Source organism: Gadus morhua, chromosome 16, assembly GCF_902167405.1.
Source record: "Gadus morhua chromosome 16, gadMor3.0, whole genome shotgun sequence".
NCBI classification, from domain to species: Eukaryota; Metazoa; Chordata; class Actinopteri; order Gadiformes; family Gadidae; genus Gadus; species Gadus morhua.
The window spans coordinates 1,761,242-1,782,956 of NC_044063.1; the positions used below are offsets into that span (position 1 = coordinate 1,761,242).

Here is a 21,715-nt window from a genome sequence, read left to right on the forward strand (position 1 = left end):
GAGCAATATCATCCGACTGCAGACACAAATGGCCGTTCCCGTGTGGTGGGCGTTCTCGTTTACGCAGGCTGGAACGCCCCGTTCTTCGTCGATCTAGTATGGGCAGCATAGAACTGACGTTAGCGCCCCCTTCTTCGATCTCGTAATACGGGTACGTTAGCCAGCTAGGCCTACAGAATGTTAGCTTACATTTATGTGTTGGATCTCGGCCCACACTTTGCATCAAACTTGATGCAACACGATCATTACAGGGAAGCTCCATGATCTCATGTTCATTATCTTCTGGGTTAGTATAGGTAGGGTATTACCGTATTAGGTATAATTGAGATGTTTGATATAGTTGTTTAAGAATATGCCCAAATTAAATAATGAATAGATTAAAATAACACTTGGGACATTATGCAGTTCAAATCCAGTTACCAGACACTATGAAGGCTCAAACAGTGGGCCATTTGACTCCCAAGTGTTCACTTACTTTTCCCACTGAATGTTTTCAATAAAGACAAAATACAGTAATTGCTCTGTAACAATTAACCTTACAACATACATCGTAGGCACAAATGTATGTTATACATCGTATAGCATTTGTAATAAAATACCAGCATTTCTGGGCCGATACATCTACTACAGTAGTATGTACATTTACAAATGGAAGGGATTGCAAAAAAAGACGTCCCAAATAAAACGAAAAAGGAGTAATAAAAGAACATTATGCTAGGCAGACATCTTTTATGACAAACCTGCCATATGCAACGTTCCTCAGTACCAGGGGTGCGCTTGGCCAATTCTTCTTTTTTGAGAAGCCTTTGAGACGTAGCGCAAGGCCACTGCCACAGCCTGCATTGTTGTAAATCTTTCTAACCATTATGTATATGAGATTGTCTTTATTAAGCTTAATGTCCCCTGCCAAACTGTCATATACAGGTGCTGGTCAAATTATTAGAATATCATGAAAAAGTTGATTTATTTCAGTAATTATATTCAGAACGTGAAACTTACATATTATATCAATTCATTACACACAGAGTGATATATTTGAAATGTTTATTTCTTTTAATTTGGATGATTAGTACTGACAATTACTGAAAATCCCAAATTCAGTATCTCAGAAAATTAGAATATTAGTTACGACTAGTACAAAAAATGATTTTTTAGAAATGTGGGCCAACTGAAAAGTATGAACATGGAAAGTTTCAGCATGTATGGCAATCAATACTTAGTTGCAGCTCCTTTTGCCTGAATTGCTGCAGCAATACGGCGTGGCATGGAGTCGACCAGTCTGTTGCACTCCTCAGGTGTTATGAGAGCCCAGGTTGCTTTAATAGTGGCCTTCAGCTCTTCAGCATTGTTGGGTCTGGCATCTCGCATCTTCCGCTTCACAATACCCCATAGGTTTTCTATGGGGTTAAGGTCAGGTGAGTTTGCAGGCCAATCAAGAAGAGGGATACCATGGTCCTTAAACCAGGTACTGGTAGATTTGGCACTGTGTGCAGGTGCCAAGTCATGTTGGAAAATGAAATCGTCACCTCCATAAAGTTGGTCCGCGGCAGGCAGCATAAAGTGTTCTAAAACTTCCTGGTAGACTGCTGCATTGACCCTGGACCTCAGGAAACACAGTGGACCAACAGCAGCAGATGACATGGCACCCCAGACCATTACTGACTGTGGAAATTTTACACTGGACTTCAGGCAACGTGGATTCTGTGCCTCTCCTGTCTTCCTCCAGACTCTGGGACCTTGATTTCCAAAGGAGATACAAAATTTACTTTCATCTGAAAACATAACTTTGGACCACTCAGCAGCAGTCCAGTCCTTTTTGTCTTGAGCCCAGGCGAGACGCTTTTGACGTTGTCTCTTATTCAAGAGTGGCTTTACACGAGGAATGCGACAGCTGAAGCCCATATCTTGCATACGTCGGTGTGTGGTGCTTCTTGAAGCACTGACTCCAGCTACAGTCCACTCTTTGTGGATCTCCCCCACATTTTTGAATCGGTTTTGTTTGACAATCCTCTCCAGGGCGCGTTTATCCCTCTTGCTTGTACACTCTTTTCTACCACATCTTTTTCTTCCCTTCGCCTCTCTATTAATGTGCTTGGACACAGAGCTCTGGGAACATCCAACCTCTTTGGCAATGACCTTTTGTGTCTTGCCCTCCTTCTTTAAAGTATCAATGGTCATCTTTTGGACAGTTGTCAAGTCAGCAGTCTTCCCCATGATTGTGTGTCATACAGAATCAAAACGAGAGACCATTTAAAGGCTTTTCCAGGTGTTTTGAGTTAGTTAGCTAATTAGAGTGTGGCACCAGGTGTCTTCAATATCTGACCTTTTCACCATATTCTAATTTTCTGAGATGTTGAATTTAGGGTTTTCATTGGTTGTCAGCTATAATCATCTTCTTTTTGGCAAAAAACACTTATAATGTATCAGTCTGTTTGGAATGAATGTATACATTCTACAGGTTTGACTTTCTAAATGGAATTAATGAAATAAATCAACTTTTTCATGATATTCTAATAATATGACCAGCACCTGTATATATACGGAAGGATGGAGAGGCTTGATTAGTTCTCGGAATGTGTTTGAAACCCTGTTGAACACGCCAAGCATCGCCATGTCCAGTCTCAGCGTCTCTTGTACAATTTGCTGAAGGACTTCGGGTGGTAAGAATGGCCTGTCCTCTGTTGTGCCAGATTAGAGCGTGTGGCTGAGATGGGGAGATGGAGAGGGTGAGCTTGGTGTGCCAGCTAGTCCTGCAGGGCTAGAGAGAGCAACAGGGATTATAATCAACCTTCAATTCAATCACACAAGCCCAGACCAACACTACCCACACCATTAAACAAAAAGGCAGTCACTGATCGATCAAAAGTCGGAGAAAGAGCATATACGTAAATAGAAAAGTATGGACATGGTAAGTAATACCTTTCACTGCTTAGTGATTGGAAGTTGTGACTGAGATGGGGAGATGGAGAGGGTGAGAAGGAGCCAGCTAGCTCTGCAGGGCTAGAGACAGAGAGACAAGTGTATTGGCTACGATCTTCGTGAGCACCAAAAATAAGTAAATAGCAACATGGACACAGTATATAAACCTTTCAAGCATAAAGGTCTCCAACAGCAGTCCAACCACCACCTCCTGATAGAGAGCATGTCCCCCTGAAAAGTAAAGTTATGCTTTAAATGACTTCATAGCCTAATACAAATCCATGTTACAGTACTGTTTAGCAGTGTACTATGGCAGTGTAAATTATTGTGAAGATGTAGCCATCTCCTCCCGTAAGTGCAGTACCTGAAGACAAAGTAATGTGTATGACCTATGATGCATGTTAATTGTAGCCTCCAGTAAGGATGACTAAATTATTAAAAGCCTTATATTTCATGCTACACATCTGATTGAGATTTGAAAGAACTCACCTCACTGAAATCATATTGCTTTTGAGGGTAGAATACATTGCGTACTGAAATTAACATACAAATGAGTTAGTTGTTTTACAAACTAGTCATCAGTCATCATTTCTGAAAATAATGCATCTCACCATCAGCATAAACACCCCACAGCTGTTGCTCTGATACTGGTGAGGTGCGTCCTGTGGTGGTAAAAGGGGAATGTGATTTGTCAATGATTCTTATTAGTATATAATGCCTATAAACTATAAAGTGATATCCACCCTCATTTTGTTGCTACATACAAAAAGTGCACAATGCACTTTCAACAAGCATTTAGCAGCAACCAGGGCCCATCAGCGTCACATAGGAACACTTCATTAAATCATAATAAACAATCTAGAGGCCTGCCTGTCTACCAGTGAATGCTACTCTACGAGATGCAATGAATCGTGCGCCAGCCACACGTTTTACCTCGTCAGCCAAGTAAAGTCCCTTCCATGGTCCATTGGACAAAGCATGTGCCAGGGTACTGAAAAGGTTTGGAAGACGTGTAAGTTGCAATTCATATGCATCATCATCAACACGCATTCAGTACACACTACGCTTCGATTTCACCCAAGGGTGAATTAAAAGTACATGTTTTCCTAAACGTTGGTCATCAACGAGGTAATAAAGTAGTAACTAAGGGCACACCTGTCATCTGTTTTTCAGAGTGCTAACGATCTTTATTCATTTGTGGCGCCGCGAACGAACAGACAGAATTCTCTGATATGCCATGCATGTAAACATACTAGTTAGTTTAGACATACTAGTACGTTTACATGCACAGTTTAATCCGATGCGTGTGTCACCACAACGAAGCAGAGTGGCCGCGATTTCATGCCTCTTACCATGCCAGCTGACACCTTAACATCCAACTTAACAATGTACTTTGGTAATGTTAACCTCACAGTAAAATAATCGGCAAAGCCTTCGCTGCGAACTTTACCCTCTACCTACAAACCGTCTTAAATGTTGCTGATTTCTGAATAGTATATGCAACGTTTATGGACGATAGCATAGCATTCGCTGCTACCGAACCATGCTTGTCACGAGTATTTATATTGGATTCGAATTCGGATACAACGATACCACAGCTAAATCAGTGATTTAAATGAGAATACTTCACAGCCAATGTTGTCAAATAAACAATATCATACTTACTGACATAATCTCTCATCATAACCCTTTCGTTTTTCTGGAAAGTTACAAGGTAAAACCGCCATAAAAGGAAGGGTAGCATACCCAGCATGCCTTGCGAAACTCACTCACCTCTTCTTGATTGATCGATGAAACGCTACAGGAACGCCTGATGGGCGTTTTTGTGTCATGACGGGAACGCCCGATGGGCGTTTTTGTGTCATGACGGGAACGCCCAAGCCTGCAGCTGGACCCTTCTCCCCCCTCCTAGTGATCCTTCCTTCCGGAGTTTCGGCCGAAGGTAGTCCTGGTGAGTGGGTTGATGAGTTTGATAAGCTCAGATGATCTTGTGCTTCTAGAGAGATGGAGAAGGGAGGAAAGGTAAGACGGGGTCTTGCCCAGGAGTGTCTTATAGATAAACTGAAGCCAATGTCGGAGTCGATGGGTTTGGAGGGAGGGCCAGTCCACCAGTTTGAAAAGTTCAGTGGTGTGTATTAAAGGGAGCATTGGTGGCAAAGGGGATAGCTGAATGGTGAAGAACATCCAGTTTGTGTAGCGCTGTTTTTGAAGCCATTTTATAGATTGTATCACCATAGTCAACGATGGGCAGGATGGTCATTTTTACAAGTGTAAGTTTAGCAGAGCGTGTGAAGGATGCTTTGTTACGGAAGAGAAAGGCCAATCTGGCTTTCACTTTAATCTGAATATTATTAATATGGGTGGAGAATGAAAGGGAAGAGTCCAGCCAAAGCCCTAGATATTTATAGGACTTGACAAACTCCAGTTCGGAGTTGTCAGCGCAAACGATCTTGGGGGGGCTGGAGGTGTTGTTTTTTCGATTGAAAAGTATGCATTTTGTCTTTTTAGAGTTGAGCCGTAGGTGGAGGTTGTGGAAAGAGTGCTCAATAGAAGTGAGACTGTCTTGAAGAGTGGAGTTATGGTTCTGTTCTGGGAAGCCCCTGCCCGCTGAAGAGGCGACCCCCCCCCCCCATGGATAACAGATGTAAAGCAACTTTATATTTGTGTCAAGTCAATTGTTGCTTTAGTTCCATCTGTGACTGTGATTGGCCAGCTAACCACATCCTTTCAGGAGTCTCACATTTCCGGTTGTTCAGAGTGTGGAAAAAGACCGCTAACCTAAACTTAGCTACTGCTACTCTCGTCGAAAATACTGGAAGTGCATAAATATAAACAAGCCAGCGATTTCCACTTCCACGCCCACAGATTCGTTCGTTGCTCCCCCTACTGTTCTGGCGGAGAATCCCCTTGCAACACGCGCAATCCTTAAGGAACCTAAAAGGAACCGTAAATCAAAACTTGTCTAAAACAAGTCCCTTGTGTAAATTACGTGCTTACGTCTCTGCGTCTAAAACGACCCTAAATCGGCCTTTAGTGTGTACTCTTGTCTCAGACACAGATATGCAACGTGTTGATGCTAGGAACAGGTCTAAATAATGATATTACAAACACCTACACATACAATAAACCCTGTGTGTTTGTAAGGAGTATATGGCTGTCTGCTCACTGCTGGGGTAGGCCTGGTGCTCTCCCTAGGGACAGGGCGCTACTGGTCTGAGAGGCTGAAGACTCCATAACACAAACGCTGTTGAAATGGTGCAATACGCAGTAAGAGTTCTCTCGCTACCGGGGGATCCCTCAGCCGTCAACGCTCCCCATTGTTTGGCCTTTTTTAAGCGGTGTGCTCTGAAACAGTCGTACTTTGTGGATCATTACAAACTCATGAATCTACATACCCACTGATAAACGTTGAATGTTGTTTTGGCTGATAGCTGAACCGTTTTCTTCCACGTCTCCCGCTGGGATTACTAAAGTGTGTTATTTAATATCCACTTGTGAATCGTTTTAGTATATCAACAGCCAGAAAAACGATTGTTTGCGCCCTTTTGGGTTTTAAACATTCAACCTACTCAATCACTGATCAGAGGTATATTTACGAGACGTCTTAACTTTATTATTCGCACTGAACTTCAGTTCAGAGGCAAAGGTGTGCATAAATGCCATCCCTGCATCAGGATATGTAGGCCGGCAGACGTAGAGTGATCTTCTACGTCTGCCAGAGATCCTCCAGGGAAGGCTGCGTTCAACAAGACAGGAGACAAATACACCAGATCCTCCATTTATGACTAAATGGATCTCTTTTCTTAGCGAGGAGGATCCCTTTTTAAGTAACTCCTTGCATTTGCCGTGGTTCCTCTCCGAGGGAATCAACCATACATCCTAAAGTGTTAAACAATTATTCAGTGACTTCAATAAACCATCTGAACCGTGTACCAACAGATATCAACAAGCAGCCAGTATGAATAACTGATGTGCTTGACATGTGAGACTAATGCAGTGGGACTGTACACGCCTCTGATAGGCTGAGACATGGCATGAACACGGCACGCAGGCTCCAGCGACCTCATTTGAAGATTGCCAACAGAAGGGAGATGCTGGGACCTGGTCAGGGAGCCGGGGTTGCAGGCCTGGATCCGGACTGCTCAGATGGCGGGGCAATTCGTGGTGGGCAAATATAGTCGAGTGCTACATGCAGAGCTCACCCATTGTTATTCGTAGGCTTTGTTTTTTTAATATTCTCCACAAATGTTGGGACCTATCTCCTACAATTGTTCACCCAAGACTCCATTCGACTTTAAAATGGTCTTATTACCTTGGAATCGCACGTACAAGTTTTTTTTTTTTTTATATTCCTTATTTTCATATATTTTTAAAATACATTTTATAATGGAAGTGAAGGTGGGGGGGTCTTACCCTGCGTTCACACCAAAAGATGAAAAAAAGTTGACGCGCGTCGTGATCCCATTCAAAGTGAATGTAGAGACGCGTTGCTGCTTTGCTGCCGCAGCATTTGCTGCCGAGAAAACGGGCAGCAAAACTTGATTTGCGGCGCGTCAAAATCTGATTTGCGGCGCGGCATGCTCATGCCCGCTGCCGGGCACGGGCGAAGGGCGCGTTCACGTATTTTGCGGCGCGTCAAATGCTGCTCGAGTTGAAATATTTCAACTTTTGACGCAAAACTAGATTTGACACGCCGCAAAACTCAGGCGTCAACGCGTTCGGGCAGCAAATGCATCTTTTGGTGTGAACGCAGGGTTAGGGTGGGAGGGGTTAATGTGAGGGTAGAGGGGGGGGGTCAAGGTGAGGGTAGAGGTCAAGGTGAGGGTAGAGGGTGGGGGGGGGTCAATGTGAGGGTAGAGGGGGGGGTCAAGGTGAGGGTAGAGGGGGGGGGGGGAGTCAAGGTGAGGGTAGAGGGGGGGGGGAGTCAAGGTGAGGGTAGAGGGGGGGGGGAGTCAAGGTGAGGGTAGAGGGGGGGGGTCAAGGTGAGGGTAGAGGGGGGGGGGGTCAAGGTGAGGGTAGAGGGGGGGGTCAAGGTGAGGGTAGAGGGGGGGGGTCAAGGTGAGGGGAGAGGGGGGGTCAAGGTGAGGGTAGAGGGGGGGTCAAGGTGAGGGTAGAGGGGGGGGTCAAGGTGAGGGTAGAGGGGGGGGTCAAGGTGAGGGTAGAGGGGGGGGTCAAGGTGAGGGTAGAGGGGGGGGGTCAAGGTGAGGGTAGAGGGGGGGGGTCAAGGTGAGGGTAGAGGGGGGGGTCAAGGTGAGGGTAGAGGGGGGGTTCAAGGTGAGGGTAGTGGGGGGGTCAAGGTGAGGGTAGAGGGGGGGTCAAGGTGAGGGTAGAGGGGGGGGTCAAGGTGAGGGTAGAGGGGGGGGTCAAGGTGAGGGTAGAGGGGGGGGGGGTCAAGGTGAGGGTAGAGGGGGGGGGTCAAGGTGAGGGTAGAGGGGGGGGTCAAGGTGAGGGTAGAGGGGGGGGGTCAAGGTGAGGGTAGAGGGGGGGGGGTCAAGGTGAGGGTAGAGGGGGGGGTCAAGGTGAGGGTAGAGGTGGGGGGTCAAGGTGAGGGTAGAGGGGGGGGGTCAAGGTGAGGGTAGAGGGGGGTTCAAGGTGAGGGTAGAGGTCGAGGGTAGATGTGTATAGGTTAACTCATTATGGTCAGTATTAAACATCACATAATGCACAACATGCAGAAAAAGCCACACAACCAGGTAGAATTTGTTATATATGATTTTATATAAACACCACGAGTACACATTTTATAAAATCGTTTGCACATTGAAACATTTTGGGAAGCGATTTGTCCGATGTCCGAACCCATTTTGATCACAAAGCGTATATTGTGAATCCAGCGCAGCCATCTGTCCCTAACTCTGTCCCTAACACTGAACCCCGACGCCTTGAAGGACAAGGAACCCTCCCACCGTGGGGAGGAAGGAACCCTCGATGGAACACGCTAGGTGCATCCAAACGTGCAACAGATGGTGAGAAGGTCACGTTGTGTGAGTGTGGAGGAGATGAATCCACAGGCCAAAGTCCTGTTGTGTGAGTGTGGAGGAGATGAATCCACAGGCCAAAGTCCTGTTGTGTGAGTGTGGAGGAGATGAATCCACAGGCCAAAGTCCTGATGTGCGAGTGTGAAGGAGATGAATCCACAGGCCAGCGATGAGTGGCGGTTGTTGATCACTGAAATGTGGACAGAGGAAAACAGCATATTGTTCAGTTGACTGTCTAGGTAGTGTCACGTTATCAAAAGGTTATTACACCTGTAGTCAATGAACAAGCTGTCCATGTCATCTTCAGCAGTGGGCTACTGACCTAAAGGCCTCCAACTGGTCAGAGATACAGGTTTGATGCAGCTCAGGTCCGTCTGTCCCAGACTGGACACAGCATTTCAACTGCACCTTACAAAGACGGATGATATGAATACAAAAGGATACAATGATTCAGTTATTTAGCAGACCGGAGCCAAAGAGACTTGGTGAATTCAGAAGTGCGTCATGCCATGTAGTCTGAGAACTCAGGGGTGGAACCCAGCACCATCTGATGGAGAGCCCAACACCCCATCCTGCCCCGTTAAGAGTTCCATCAGCAACAGACTCACCTTCCAGATGCATGGCTCCTTCAGCTCTCTCCTCAGTGGATATCCCCTTGGAGTCGGGTGTCACTCGCCCCACCCTGACGTCCTTCACCAGGCAGGTCCTCCAACACCTCCCTATGCCCCGCCTTCCTGTTTGGGGACAAACGGGGCCGTTTGGCCTCAATGTCTGGGTACAATCAAAGTGGTAGTTTGATGGTCGGACATCAGTGGTAGTTTGCTATAATGTCTGGTAGTAAACTGTTGTTTCCCAGTACAAGTCATGTTTAGTTCATGCAAACATACCAGTACTACTTGTTGGCAGGCAGACTCATGGTTCTCCAGGTGCACGGCTCCTCCGTCAGCTCTCCTCAGGCAAGGACTCCTGGTCTGTGTAAACAGTGGTGGTAGTTGAGCAATGGGGGGAGGGGGGGGGGGGGGGGTATTCTTGTGACGCCCGGTTTAAACCAAAGCCCTGGCTGGAGTGTTAATGAGGGCATTGAATACGATTTGTTTTATTCTTTACAACTTGCATAGAAACTAAAGCAAATGCAAAGCAGCTATAGTTTGTAATCTTTTAAGTCAGAACACTGAAATATTCTAGTTGATGAAAATGCTGCTCAGTTCCATAAATAATTGAATCCCTGAGTTCTGATGGTCACATGACTGAACACAATGATGACCCACAGCTGTCCTTCACCTTCCAGAGACCTCTGCAGTCGCATCGTAGCGATCGTAGATCCGAGCGGATCCTGGTGGGTCAGCGATACAATCAGGATATGAAAAGAAAAAACATTCTCACACCTCAGTAGACAGTTTTTCTTCATTTTAAAAGGGGACATTATACCACCAGGTGTGAGTGTGATTAGCCTTACAAGCCGTTTCCAAAATCTGACACATATTACATCACTAGTGGGCGTGGACACCTAGATCTGTGCTGGATAGATGAGCAACGTTTACTTCGGTCCACTGGGTAGGCTGGTAGAATGATCTGTACAGCACAGATCTAGGTGGACACGCCCACTAGTGATGTCATATTGGGCAGATTTTCAAAACCGCTTGTTAGGCTAATCACACTCACACCTGGTGGTATAATACGTCCCCTTTACAGAATAACAACTTTCAGAACTCATGTGAATAATCAGACGCTGCAGCCTCACATGGGCCCTCATTTATCAAACGAACGTAGAAATGAGCGCAAATCTGAACGCATGATTCATCTTACGATTGGACCCACGTGAGATTTACGAAACCTTCGTATCACACCAATCCCAGCGTACGAAGGATCTTGGTGTTGATAAATACGGCGGCTGAGATCGATCTTAATTAACGTAACACGCCCATATAAAAGCACGTCTTCAGAAGTCTCGCCCCAAACTTTTACGACATGGAGAAACGTCCAACGGTAAAATAGAGGAATTTTTCCGAGACCCAAATGGAGACGCTCGGGTCACTGGTGGATGCGAACCGTCTGGTTTTATTTGGTAGCCTATAGCTGGCATTAAAGGCCAGCAAAAGAATGCTATATGGAAGGAAATAACTGGCAGTGAATAGTGTTTCCAATGTTCGTCGGGCTACGGAAGAGGTTTGTTAATTAAATTAATTAAATAATAAATTAAATGTACAACTTCTGTTATCCAGCTTAAAACATTTCACATATATGCTATTGTTTGCATTCCGTTAAAGTTATTTAATTCCGAATAAGGTGAAGAAAAAATGGTCCGACATGAAGCTCAGCACCAAAAAACGTGTTGCGGCTGTGAAGCCGGCCAAGCAAGAAACGGGAGGAGGCCGGTGCAGTGCGACTGCAGCGTAACTCACCGAGATGACTCTGACCATGTAGTGCGCCCTGATGTAGACGATGCCCAACGTTGCTATTTTGGAAAATAAAAGAATCGTGCGTGCCCCCAGGCCATCGGGCTACCATGTTCAGGATTGACACTGGCATCGCAAATAATCGGAACATTAACTGAATGGTAGCTTTTGCGGTTGATGTACGCGTAATCATTAATAGATGGTTCATACGCACATGGGTACAATCAACCGCACCAATCACATTTGGAAACCTAGCAATAGCATAAAAATCCCGTTTGATTCCAGTTTGCTGATCGTTATTATATGGGAATTTAATATAACGTTCGGAGAGGGACATTATAGCTGCCAAAACTGCTGGCATGGTTCGGCTAATACTTGGCTGGGAAATAGCAGACCTGTCCCCGATCTCCCGCTGCAAGATCCCGGTGGCCAACAATCCCAAGGTAGAGCAAACCTGCACAGGTATTGCGTTTGATCGCCTAGTTTCTCGCCTTAACTGTGGCTCCAAAGCATTGCATAGCTCCATCAGGAGATGCCTTGGGAGACGAAAACGACTCAAGAGCCATTCATCGCCCTCCTTAAAAAATTCGGCGCGGTCTCGAAAAACTCTCTCGTCTCTCTTGTGCGTTGAGGTCCTTAACAGAGCCAGATCTGCCATCGCTGAGACACGACCACCTATTTGGATTCTGTTAAAATAGACAGCTGAATCAACATTGTCACATTCTAATTATTTTCATAGCAATAATGTTTTTAATTAGGCCTGACTTGATTGTTATTGTTTGAACGGCTGGGCTAATTCCAATTTATTTAGTAATTAATACAGATGTTGAACATGGGCTACTAGTGCTGCACCATTCATCATCGAAATACCCGTATGTTGCGCCAAAAAAACTTGCGTACACGAGCTCAGACCTGACGTGAGATTTCGTCGCAGCCTGCGCTCACGTTCAAATTGATAAATGCCAAGCTCAACGTTGAAATGAGCGTACGTCCATTTTACGCACGTTTTCTGTCGTACGCTCGTTTGATAAATGAGGGCCATGGAGAGCAAAATTGTGAGTGAATAAATCCTGTTCACTCACAGCTCCATTAACCCAGGGACTTTTTTCTCTAAATCATTCTGATCAAAACGATGGTTGAAGAGACCGATGTAGGGCTGGTGGAGTGGCTAGTCTAGCAGCCTACTCCTTCACATTGAGGTGGCAGTGTAAGGTATAATCACCTCAGGGTCGGCTGTCCTAGCCCCCCCACCGAGGGACGTCCTTCACCAGCAGGTCCTCAGCACGGCTCTATCAGCCCCCCTCCATCACCCAGTCCTGGTCTGGAGCAAAAAGCAGGGAATTTGCCTCATGTCCACCATGTTCAGTTCATGCAAACCAGTGCAAACCAGTACCACCTGTTGGCAGGTAGATTCATGGTCGCCCTCCAGATGCAGTTCCTCCATCAGCCAAGGGCATTGGGTCTGTAACAAACAGGGCTGGTAGTTGGCAGTGGGTGGGATTATTCTTCGGACGCCTCTTTTAAACCATTCTGAACCAAAGTACTGGCTTTTGGTGTAAAATGTAGAGGAATAGAAGACACTGCAAGTTAAAAAAATAAATAAGAACCATGCACACACTTGAAAATGTGTTATGCAGGAGAATGGTAGAACATTCTGTGAATTCAACAGCACACATTTGAAATTTGACTGTTAACATTATTCAAACAGTCTTCTGCCTCAGCTGAAACTCAATATTTAAAACAAACGATAAAACTTGTAGAATTCTTGTACCAGTAGCGTAGACTACTCTAGCCTTCACATTGAGGGGTTAGAGTCTCAATAAAACTTCACCGATGGCTCCATTAAGCCAAGGACGGTTTTCTCTAAATCTGGCATATTAGATGACGGCTGAAGTAACCGATTTTAGAACAGAAACCGTTCAGTAGCAGTGAGTGATAATCAATTTAGAGACTGGCTGCATTCACCCCGACATCATTCTTAAGGCAGGGCCTCCACCACGGCTCCTCCGTCGGCTCTCGTCCACCACGGCTCCTCCGTCGGCTCTCGTCCACCACGGCTCCTCCGTCGGCTCTCGTCCACCACGGCTCCTCCGTCGGCTCTCGTCCACCACGGCTCCTCCGCCGGCTCTCGTCCACCACGGCTCCTCCGTCGGCTCTCGTCCACCACGGCTCCTCCGTCGGCTCTCGTCCACCACGGCTCCTCCGTCGGCTCTCGTCCACCACGGCTCCTCCGTCGGCTCTCGTCCACCACGGCGCCGTCGGCTCTCGCCCACCACGGCGCCGTCGGCTCCGTCAGCTCTCGTCCACCATGGCTCCGTCGGCTCTCGTCCACCATGGCTCCGTCGGCTCTCGTCCACCATGGCTCCGTCGGCTCTCGTCCACCATGGCTCCCTTGGCTCTCGTCCACCATGGCTCCGTCGGCTCTCGTCCACCATGGCTCCGTCGGCTCTCCTCCATCAGTCCCCCTCCTCCACCAACGCGTCCTGACCTATCAAACGGCAGTAGTTGGGTCCAAAATCTGGTAACAAAGCCGGGGAGGTCAAACCTGCACACCCTTGCATTTGTAAAGGGGAAAAAATATCTAACTTCAAGTTTACAAGTTGACTCGTTGAGAAATGTATAAACTACTACTGTCAGAATGAAAATCTGAGAAAGATAATAAAAAATAATCAGCCTCAACAATTAGTTTCAGAGCGGCTTGGAGATGGTTACCCTGGTCCACCCTGCTGCCCCATTACTGGTCCAGGTAGTGGGGTTACCCTCTAGTCCCCAGCCTCAGGTCCAACCAGCTGTGTTGTACAATATTTAACTAAACCTTGGGAGACGACGTGCCATTTCTAAACTGCTGTAAATTAGCTTTATTATTTAACTACATTTACATTGAGGGCATTTAGCAGATGCTTTTAACCAAAGCGATGAGTACATTTTTCAGAAAGAGAAGCAATAAACTAGACACAGCTTGTACGTCTTCAGGAAGCGGACTCCCAAACACTAAATCAAGGTACTGAACCATCATAATCAAGCACATTAACATCCAATATTCATCCTTTTAACGCAAAAATCAACATTGATCGAAAGCCACTTACACCGATAGAGCCTGGTTCAACAGCTCGGCCACATCTCCTCCCACCGACCACGCTGCAGAGATCACTGAGAAGATCATAATGTTATAAAAGATGGGTAAATACTGTGGGAATCAATGTGAAAGCTTCAATATCAAACACTCACATGTGCGGTTGGATGGACATCTTCTGCATCATACAGGATCAGGACTGCAATGCCTGGAGTTTCCCCCCCGTCTGTTAGCACAACATTCATCCATTTAAAAACACCACGACGCGCTTTACATCACTGCCTCACCAATAATAAACTGAACATCAATACAAGAGTTCTTGGTCACCACGTATCTTAGTTGCCTTGTGCTTAGTTTGATTTATTCAAAAGTCAAAGGTTTATGGTAGCATTTGCGCAACAATTAACTTTACTTTTCTAAACAGCTATACCATTTGATAATACGTGAATAAGCACACTTACATTTAACCCTTCCTTTTGTTTCTAGCAGAAACTATATTGAGCAGATCACAGCCCAGATATTTAGAACACTAGCAATATCAATAGTAATTTAGATAGTAAAATGATACTTAGCCACATTCAGCTGCTGGGTTGTTGAAGAAATAAAAAGCCGTAGTAGGTAAATGCCGTCGTCTCAATCTTTTACGCGACCCGATAAATGTATGCGCAGAAAATCGAGAGTTGATTGTAGAGCACAGTTATCAAAGTAGTTTGCGGTATTTTGTGGGATAATTAAAAATATATATATTTTAAGAGTGCCCTTCCTAATTTCTAGTGCATAAGGATTTACCAATAATCGCAGATGGTTACCTATAGAAATGGGGCATTGCCAGATTACCTTAATTGGGTACGCTCATTAGTTATGAGGTTTACGCAAATGCCAATATTGATCGTACTGCCAGACGCCATAATAAGGTGTGGATGACGTAACGCAATTGCCAATCCTGTTCGTACTGCCAGTTATCCTCCACCACACAGTACTGCAGCATTAGAGCTTCACAGACTGCACTAAACTAACTACCAACCTCTACAGAAACCCCAAGCCCCGTCATACTGGAATCGTAACGTTCCAGTACGAACCATCCCTAAGTAACGTAACCAGCACCTCACCTTGAGCTGAACGACGATGAAGATCTTGTGGTCGTCTCATTGCAAAATACAGCCAACAGACTTACCTTGAGGCGATCTGGTAGTTTGTTGCTGTTGGTTTATGTACAAAACATTTTGACTAAACATTTCAGTTACCCCATTTAACTAATTATCTACCAATTAACAATGCTTGCCAGCGTACAAAAAAAAGCTAACCAATCTGTCTTTTGGCTACTTCCTCGCTTCACATCGCATGAGCATTGTCATATTGATCCGGGTGTGGTCTGAGTGGCCAGAGATGCATGTTAGGATACTGTGCTGTCTGAAGTCTACCGTTCTGTAGACGTGCCCCCCTCCGGAGAAACAGTGTTCAAAAGGGCTGTTGCATCAGTTACATGACCTGGAACATCCGTCAAGACTGTGACAGGGACTCCCCAAGGAGAGACGCCATGGGTAGGATGTGAGGGCTCTTTCTCAGCGACTAGAATACACCACAGCGCCTACGGGAGGGAACCATTGCACACATTTCAATATTCCTCTTCATAGATCTTGAAGACCCAGCAAGGATTTATTTTCCTCCTCAGCTGAAGAAGAGCTTGGTTACAGCATGAAGAGAACCCTAGTTGGGATGTTACCGAGATGGTTTCTGATTCAAAGGGGGACCCAACTCCCAGGTCCAGCTAGCATCAACAAATGCATTGCAATTCAGCCCAAGAAAAACTTGCATCCCAGCACAGGAGTCCAGAAGATACAATCCACAGGGCCTGCCAGCCAACTATCATGTCGGGGCTAGAAAGGGCAGCCACGTCGCAGGCTTTCAAGCTTGAAGGACCATTTCCTAAAATGTTGTGATGTATAATAAGTGCGTATCCCCATGTCATCACGCTCACACATGGTATGCCTCGTCACCCTGATCACGCCCGGATGAAGAACCCCAGGCCAGGTAGAACCCCGACCACATGAACAACCGAACCAGGCAGAACCCTGACCACATGAACCAGGCCAGGCAGAACCCTGACCACATGAACCAGGCCAGGTAGAACCCTGACCACATGAACCAGGCCAGGTAGAACCCTGACCACATGAACCAGGCCAGGTAGAACCCTGACCGCATGAACAACCAGGCCAGGCAGAACCCTGACCGCATGAACAACCAGGCCAGGCAGAACCCTGACCGCATGAACAACCAGGCCAGGCAGAACCCTGACCGCATGAACAACCAGGCCAGGCAGAACCCTGACCGCATGAACAACCAGGCCAGGCAGAACCCTGACCGCATGAACAACCAGGCCAGGCAGAACCCTGACCGCATGAACAACCAGGCCAGGTAGAACCCTGACCGCATGAACAACCAGGCCAGGTAGAACCCTGACCGCATGAACAACCAGGCCAGGTAAAACCCTGACCGCATGAACAACCAGGCCAGGTAGAACCCTGACCGCATGAACAACCAGGCCAGGTAGAACCCTGACCGCATGAACAACCAGGCCAGGTAAAACCCTGACCGCATGAACAACCAGGCAAGGTAGAACCCTCGCCATGCCCACCTGAAGAGCCACAGGCAGTCCAGTTGTTTTCCTTCAGACTCAAACTCTTCCGCTTTGATGAGCCTGAGAACAAGGACGGGATTTGATGGAAGTGGTGAGAAGGTAATCTGATTAGGTCACCCTGATTAGGTGGGATGGTAGGTATCGGACATCCCAGTAGCTGGTAGGTATCGGACATCCCAGTAGTTGGTAGGTTTCAGACATCCCAGTAGTTGGTAGGTTTCAGACATCCCAGTAGTTGGTAGGTTTCAGACATCCCAGTAGTTGGTAGGTTTCAGACATCCCAGTAGTTGGTAGGTTTCAGACATCCCAGTAGTTGGTAGGTTTCAGACGTCCCAGTAGTTGGTAGGTTTCAGACGTCCCAGTAGTTGGTAGGTTTCAGACGTCCCAGTAGTTGGTAGGTTTCAGACGTCCCAGTAGTTGGTAGGTTTCAGACGTCCCAGTAGTTGGTAGGTATCGGACGTCCCAGTAGTTGGTAGGTAGGTCATGAACGGACCAGACCTTGAACAGAGCAGGGATTGGTTGGTAGGTCTTTACAGTAGGATTCTCCTCATCCCATATGAACAGCAGGCCGATGAGCCCTCTGCTGGCTCAGATGCAAGCCTTTCTCAGGCTGAACTGCAGAGTAATGGAGGAGTCCAGCTGGTCCTGGAAGTTCGGTCCTCTTAAATCAGAACCTATCGCGGTAAGATCCCACCAAGAACCCTTTTCGTGACTGCAGCTGTGCTCTACTCCAGCTGCGGAGGTAGAGAAACCGTAGCTACGGCTTCAAGATGTATGGTGGGCAACGTTGAAATGTGCTCCATGGTTCTCTAGCGAAGGACCGAGGTGGTGTTCTAGTCGTTGAGGAAGAGCCCTCACCTCTCATCCCCGGGCGTTTCTCCTTTAGGTGAGAGCCTGTCACCATCTTGAATGACATCCCAGTTCATGTAAATGACTTCACAACCACCTCTTAGACACATGCCTTCACCTGAAGGGGCAAGTCTACAGAGCTGGAGGCTTAAGACAGCGCAGAACCCTAGCATGCATCTCTGATCACTCAATCTGAACCCTCATCAGTACGGTAACTCATGTGACGTGATGCAAAGTTCAGGAAGTAGTGGCGAAGCATGTCGAAAGAAAATCTAGACAAAACCTTGGAGTATGTTTTGGCTGCACTCTGAGAAACCCTATGTTACTATTCTCACAATTCACTTGGAACCTATACTACACCCCTTCTAACACAGCATTGACACATGTTCAAACTAAACAGGTAATTAGCCCACGTACCAACAAAAAACATTATTTAAATCATTCACCTTTCCACCTCAGCCAACGAGGAGGCCAAAACAATGCCCCAGCATAAAGGGGAAATATAAGGACTTACAGTTCGCAGTTTCTTCTTCATGGTTCAGTTTTGATACTCACAGGATCACTTTCTCCTCTTTGACCTGTGAAGTAACGGAACGAGCAGATTCGTTTTAGTGCTCAAACCACACCACTGAGGCAAAGTTGATTCAAGCTAACTTAATTTAAATTAATCATGCATTCCTTTCCCCAAATATTGGCACCAATCTTCTCCAAACGACAGTCCTTCAACCTGTAGAAACTTCATTAAAACTTGATACTAATCATTTTTTTTTACTTTATTTTGGCAGTTGTGTATAGTTTAGCTGCATCTAGACTAATATACTTGAAAGAAATATATCAAATTCTTAAGGGTTTTAACTTTTAATTTTTTTTTTTTTTCTTTTTTTTTTTTTAAATGTCACAAGCATGATTTGATTCACAAAATGTAGTACCACAAACACAGCATAACGACCGTTTAAAGTGTTCTACTCTGGACGTCATCAACTAGGCTAGCACTAGCATTTTGAACAGAGCTAAAAACAGAGCTAAAAAGTATGAGTCAGAAAAGAATTTCGGATTTTTTCAAAGATCCTGTGGGTCATGGTTCCACCAAAAGGCAAAACACTACGTTCACCACTGTGTGCGTGCTTGCATGCGTGCGTTTGCGTCGGAGTTCGGAGGAAGGAGTTTTTTTTCTTAACGTTAAGTTTGTTAAAACTATCAAATCAGTTAGCCTCATCTAGGCTATCTTACTTGTTCATAAAAACTGTCTAATGCATAATATCAGTACCTTGTGCGTGTAATTAAATATTTTAGGTCTTAATTAAAGACATATTCTGAGAAATACTTGCATTTCATGTGTGATTCAATGAAGCACATTCACAAGTTGCCCTTAAGCAGTGGTGTAGTCCAGGGTATACGCGGGTATACGGCGTATACCCACTTATTTTTCAGTCAGCATTGCGTATACCCACTTCTAAACCCCCCCAGATGCGCACCATTCAGTAGTATCTGCAAGCGAAATCGCGCACTTTTCCCCGGTGAAGCCATGACCCACGCTACTCTGCCACTTATTGGCTAATACTCGCTGCCTTTACTGATTAGATTGGTTAACTGTAGGCATGACGACGAATGAGCCAATCGGAGGGAGAGAAAGGCGGGTCATGCCGAAGTAATTTTTCGCGAAAGACAAATTTACTTTTACAAGTTTACTTTAAATGATTTTCTATAATAATCCGGTAAAATGAAGCGAACCAATATCAGCCAGCAGCTCAGCAGTTAATGTTAGCGATCGTACACCGGTACAGTTACCGTCGACGCCCGCTCTGCCCCCCGCCCCCGTCGGAGAGGAGGCTGTTTGAGACCTGGTTGAAGAGCCATCGTGCTGCCTCTTCTGTGCGTTCTAGACAGTGCAGTGTGAAAACTCCTGCAGAAAGCAAGTCTGTCTGGAATTTACTGTAGTATGATCATGGTTAGAAACCCAGTACTGGGCTCAGAGAGCATATCGATGTGTTGTAAATGCAATTTTTATTTTTTCTTTGTAAACTAAATATTGTTGTTTTGTTACATATTGTTTTGTTGAATAATTTGAATGATGATGTTCAATCATCATATGATATTTATATTGATATTATACATATCTAACGAGATGATTGTTGTGGAAGAGAAATAATCTAAGGTGAAATATGAATAAGGATGCATTGTCAAAAGTAGTATGTTATTTAAATAAATGTTCAAAAAGTTACTGAAACACCATGTTTGCCTCATCTATATTTTACATTCATGCTGGCTGCCTGTGTGACCAGTAATACCTACAAACTGCTCCTGATCAAGTCATGTTAATTTCATAATAGTGGCACACTCTATGTGTTGTGAATCAGCTGTTCAAAGACACTGTTTACAAAAGAAATTACTGATTTGCCATGTGAGAGAACAAGTGTCATTCCAGGAATAAGGAATAGTTGTCTCTCACTAGTCTGTGGGCCAGTATTTGTTTAGTCATTTTATAATCCTTCCTCCCTGAGATCAAGCAGCAGAAATGATGTGCCAATGTAAGTAAACTAAAAAGAGTAGTCTCAAATATCACTGTTTCTAAAAAAACAGTGATTTTCTGGGCTGCGTTAAAAAAAGGGCAAACATTTAGAGTATACCCACTTCTCCAGGGGCCACTACACCACTGCCCTTAAGGTGTATTTCTAAAACCTCTGGTCTAATACAGGTTGGTTGTGATGACATCTCATTATAGCCTTTATCACATGATTACTAAGCATATAAATAACCAAGTGTAACACCCTATCGAGAACGTTATTTATTTATGTTTGACCTTTCGCATTATGACGTCATCGGAACGTTTCTCAGCCCCCCCAACTGTGAATTACTTCCAGAGTCCCACGCAAAAACACTACAAATGATGTCCAATTACATCAAGAACCAACATTAAACATCAAGTAAGCCTAGTAGGAAAATAAACGTTCTACTCACAGCAGGTCCAGATGTGGTGGTCCGTTTTACTTCGAAAAGCGTTCGTTACAAGAACTGTCATTTGTCACACAAAACCGGGAAACTCCAACCAAGTTCTGGTTAAACTCCTAAAGTATACATCGCCGTACCTGGGAGACGTTAGACGGTTAGTGGGGAGACCGACCTGCTTAGTTTGGCCTACTGAGCAGCAGACAGGTAAGTTAGAGATGACTAAGCACGAGTCGCCACAGGTGAACTCATTAGCGCGGAGCGTGGCACTAATTAGTTAAACCACGTGCAGATGCGGCCCAGCGGGTTGCCTTGGTAACGGATATGCGACCACGCAAATACAATCCACCGCCACGTGTCGCATTCATATATTTATTTATTTATTTATTTATTATAGATTTATATATCTATATTTATTCATTTATTTATTATTATAATAATAATACGTGAAGCACGACCATCAAGTCATAGATAACAAGTGTTTGCTTAAAATAACGCAACAATGAAATTCAAACCTTCTATTCTGTATATCTAACTGCCTTAGGGCACATCTCGTTAGCTGAAACAATGTTTTCCCAACACAATAAAAACTGAAACATAATCACATTGACTTTTTTTTATGTAATCATTCCACAATACCTCAATATACCCCATTGCGTGGGCAGTTGGTTGTGCCCTACTTTATCTGTATCGGAAGAGCATGGCTTACATCCCCCCAGATAAACGCAAATTGATCGACATTATTAAATAAGTTTACTTTATTTTATGCATTTGTTTGTTTCTTACACAATTGTATTTGCCACTAGAGGGCGCTGTTGCCTAGTGTTCCAAGGTCGATTCATGTTTGTGGAGACGGCAGCAAACAGGGAACACATTGCATTGATCAATACATCAGGCAGACAGGTCTATCAGACAA

At 45.3% G+C, this 21,715-nt stretch overlaps 2 protein-coding genes and 1 long non-coding RNA gene across 11 annotated transcripts; all 3 read right to left on the minus strand.

The window, feature by feature from the left end:
• Positions 1–2,722: 2,722 nt before the first annotated feature.
• Positions 2,723–4,820, minus strand: LOC115560744 (uncharacterized). 2 transcript variants are annotated; one of them, XR_003979837.1, is made up of 5 exons: positions 4,693–4,820; positions 3,853–3,910; positions 3,409–3,452; positions 3,087–3,150; positions 2,723–2,758 (listed from the first exon to the last, which is right to left on the minus strand). It is a non-coding gene; the product is annotated as an uncharacterized LOC115560744 (long non-coding RNA). The 2 variants fall into 2 exon arrangements; XR_003979838.1 differs by lacking the exon at positions 2,723–2,758 and adding an exon at positions 2,950–3,000.
• Positions 4,821–8,626: 3,806 nt separating this feature from the next.
• On the minus strand, positions 8,627–14,844 carry LOC115528775 (uncharacterized). Of its 8 annotated transcripts, none has more exons than XR_003973372.1 (10): positions 14,522–14,844; positions 14,380–14,443; positions 13,259–13,781; positions 12,690–12,755; positions 12,516–12,614; positions 10,179–10,230; positions 9,785–9,868; positions 9,506–9,631; positions 9,220–9,299; positions 8,627–9,087 (listed from the first exon to the last, which is right to left on the minus strand). XR_003973372.1 is itself a non-coding variant. In XM_030337079.1 (3 exons), exons 1-3 carry the CDS (start codon positions 14,551–14,553, stop codon positions 13,272–13,274), a joined length of 606 nt encoding a protein of 201 aa, XP_030192939.1. In that variant the 5' UTR covers positions 14,554–14,844; the 3' UTR covers positions 12,848–13,271. The 8 variants fall into 8 exon arrangements, 1 of the variants encoding a protein (XP_030192939.1); XR_003973371.1 differs by having other exon boundaries at positions 12,690–12,840; XR_003973370.1 differs by having other exon boundaries at positions 12,516–12,755; positions 13,259–13,776.
• A 9-nt stretch (positions 14,845–14,853) lies between these two features.
• Positions 14,854–21,140, minus strand: LOC115528774 (keratin-associated protein 5-2). Its single transcript, XM_030337078.1, has 2 exons — positions 20,812–21,140; positions 14,854–18,431 (listed from the first exon to the last, which is right to left on the minus strand). Exon 2 carries the CDS (start codon positions 17,177–17,179, stop codon positions 16,244–16,246), a length of 936 nt encoding a protein of 311 aa, XP_030192938.1. The 5' UTR covers positions 17,180–18,431; positions 20,812–21,140; the 3' UTR covers positions 14,854–16,243.
• Between the last annotated feature and the right edge of the window lie 575 nt (positions 21,141–21,715).

Bases quoted from the DNA above. Each gene is read 5' to 3' on its own strand.
- LOC115528775 (XM_030337079.1), bottom strand. From the start codon at position 14,553: ATGATGCAGAAGATGTCCATCCAACCGCACAT. The intron at 14,444-14,521 runs GTGAGTGTTTGA...TGATCTTCTCAG, and splicing joins ATGTCCATCCAACCGCACAT to TGATCTCTGCAGCGTGGTCG. The intron at 13,782-14,379 runs GTAAGTGGCTTT...GCCGTTTGATAG, and splicing joins TTGAACCAGGCTCTATCGGT to GTCAGGACGCGTTGGTGGAG.
- LOC115528774 (XM_030337078.1), bottom strand. From the start codon at position 17,179: ATGTCCGATACCTACCAGCTACTGGGATGTCCGATACCTACCATCCCA.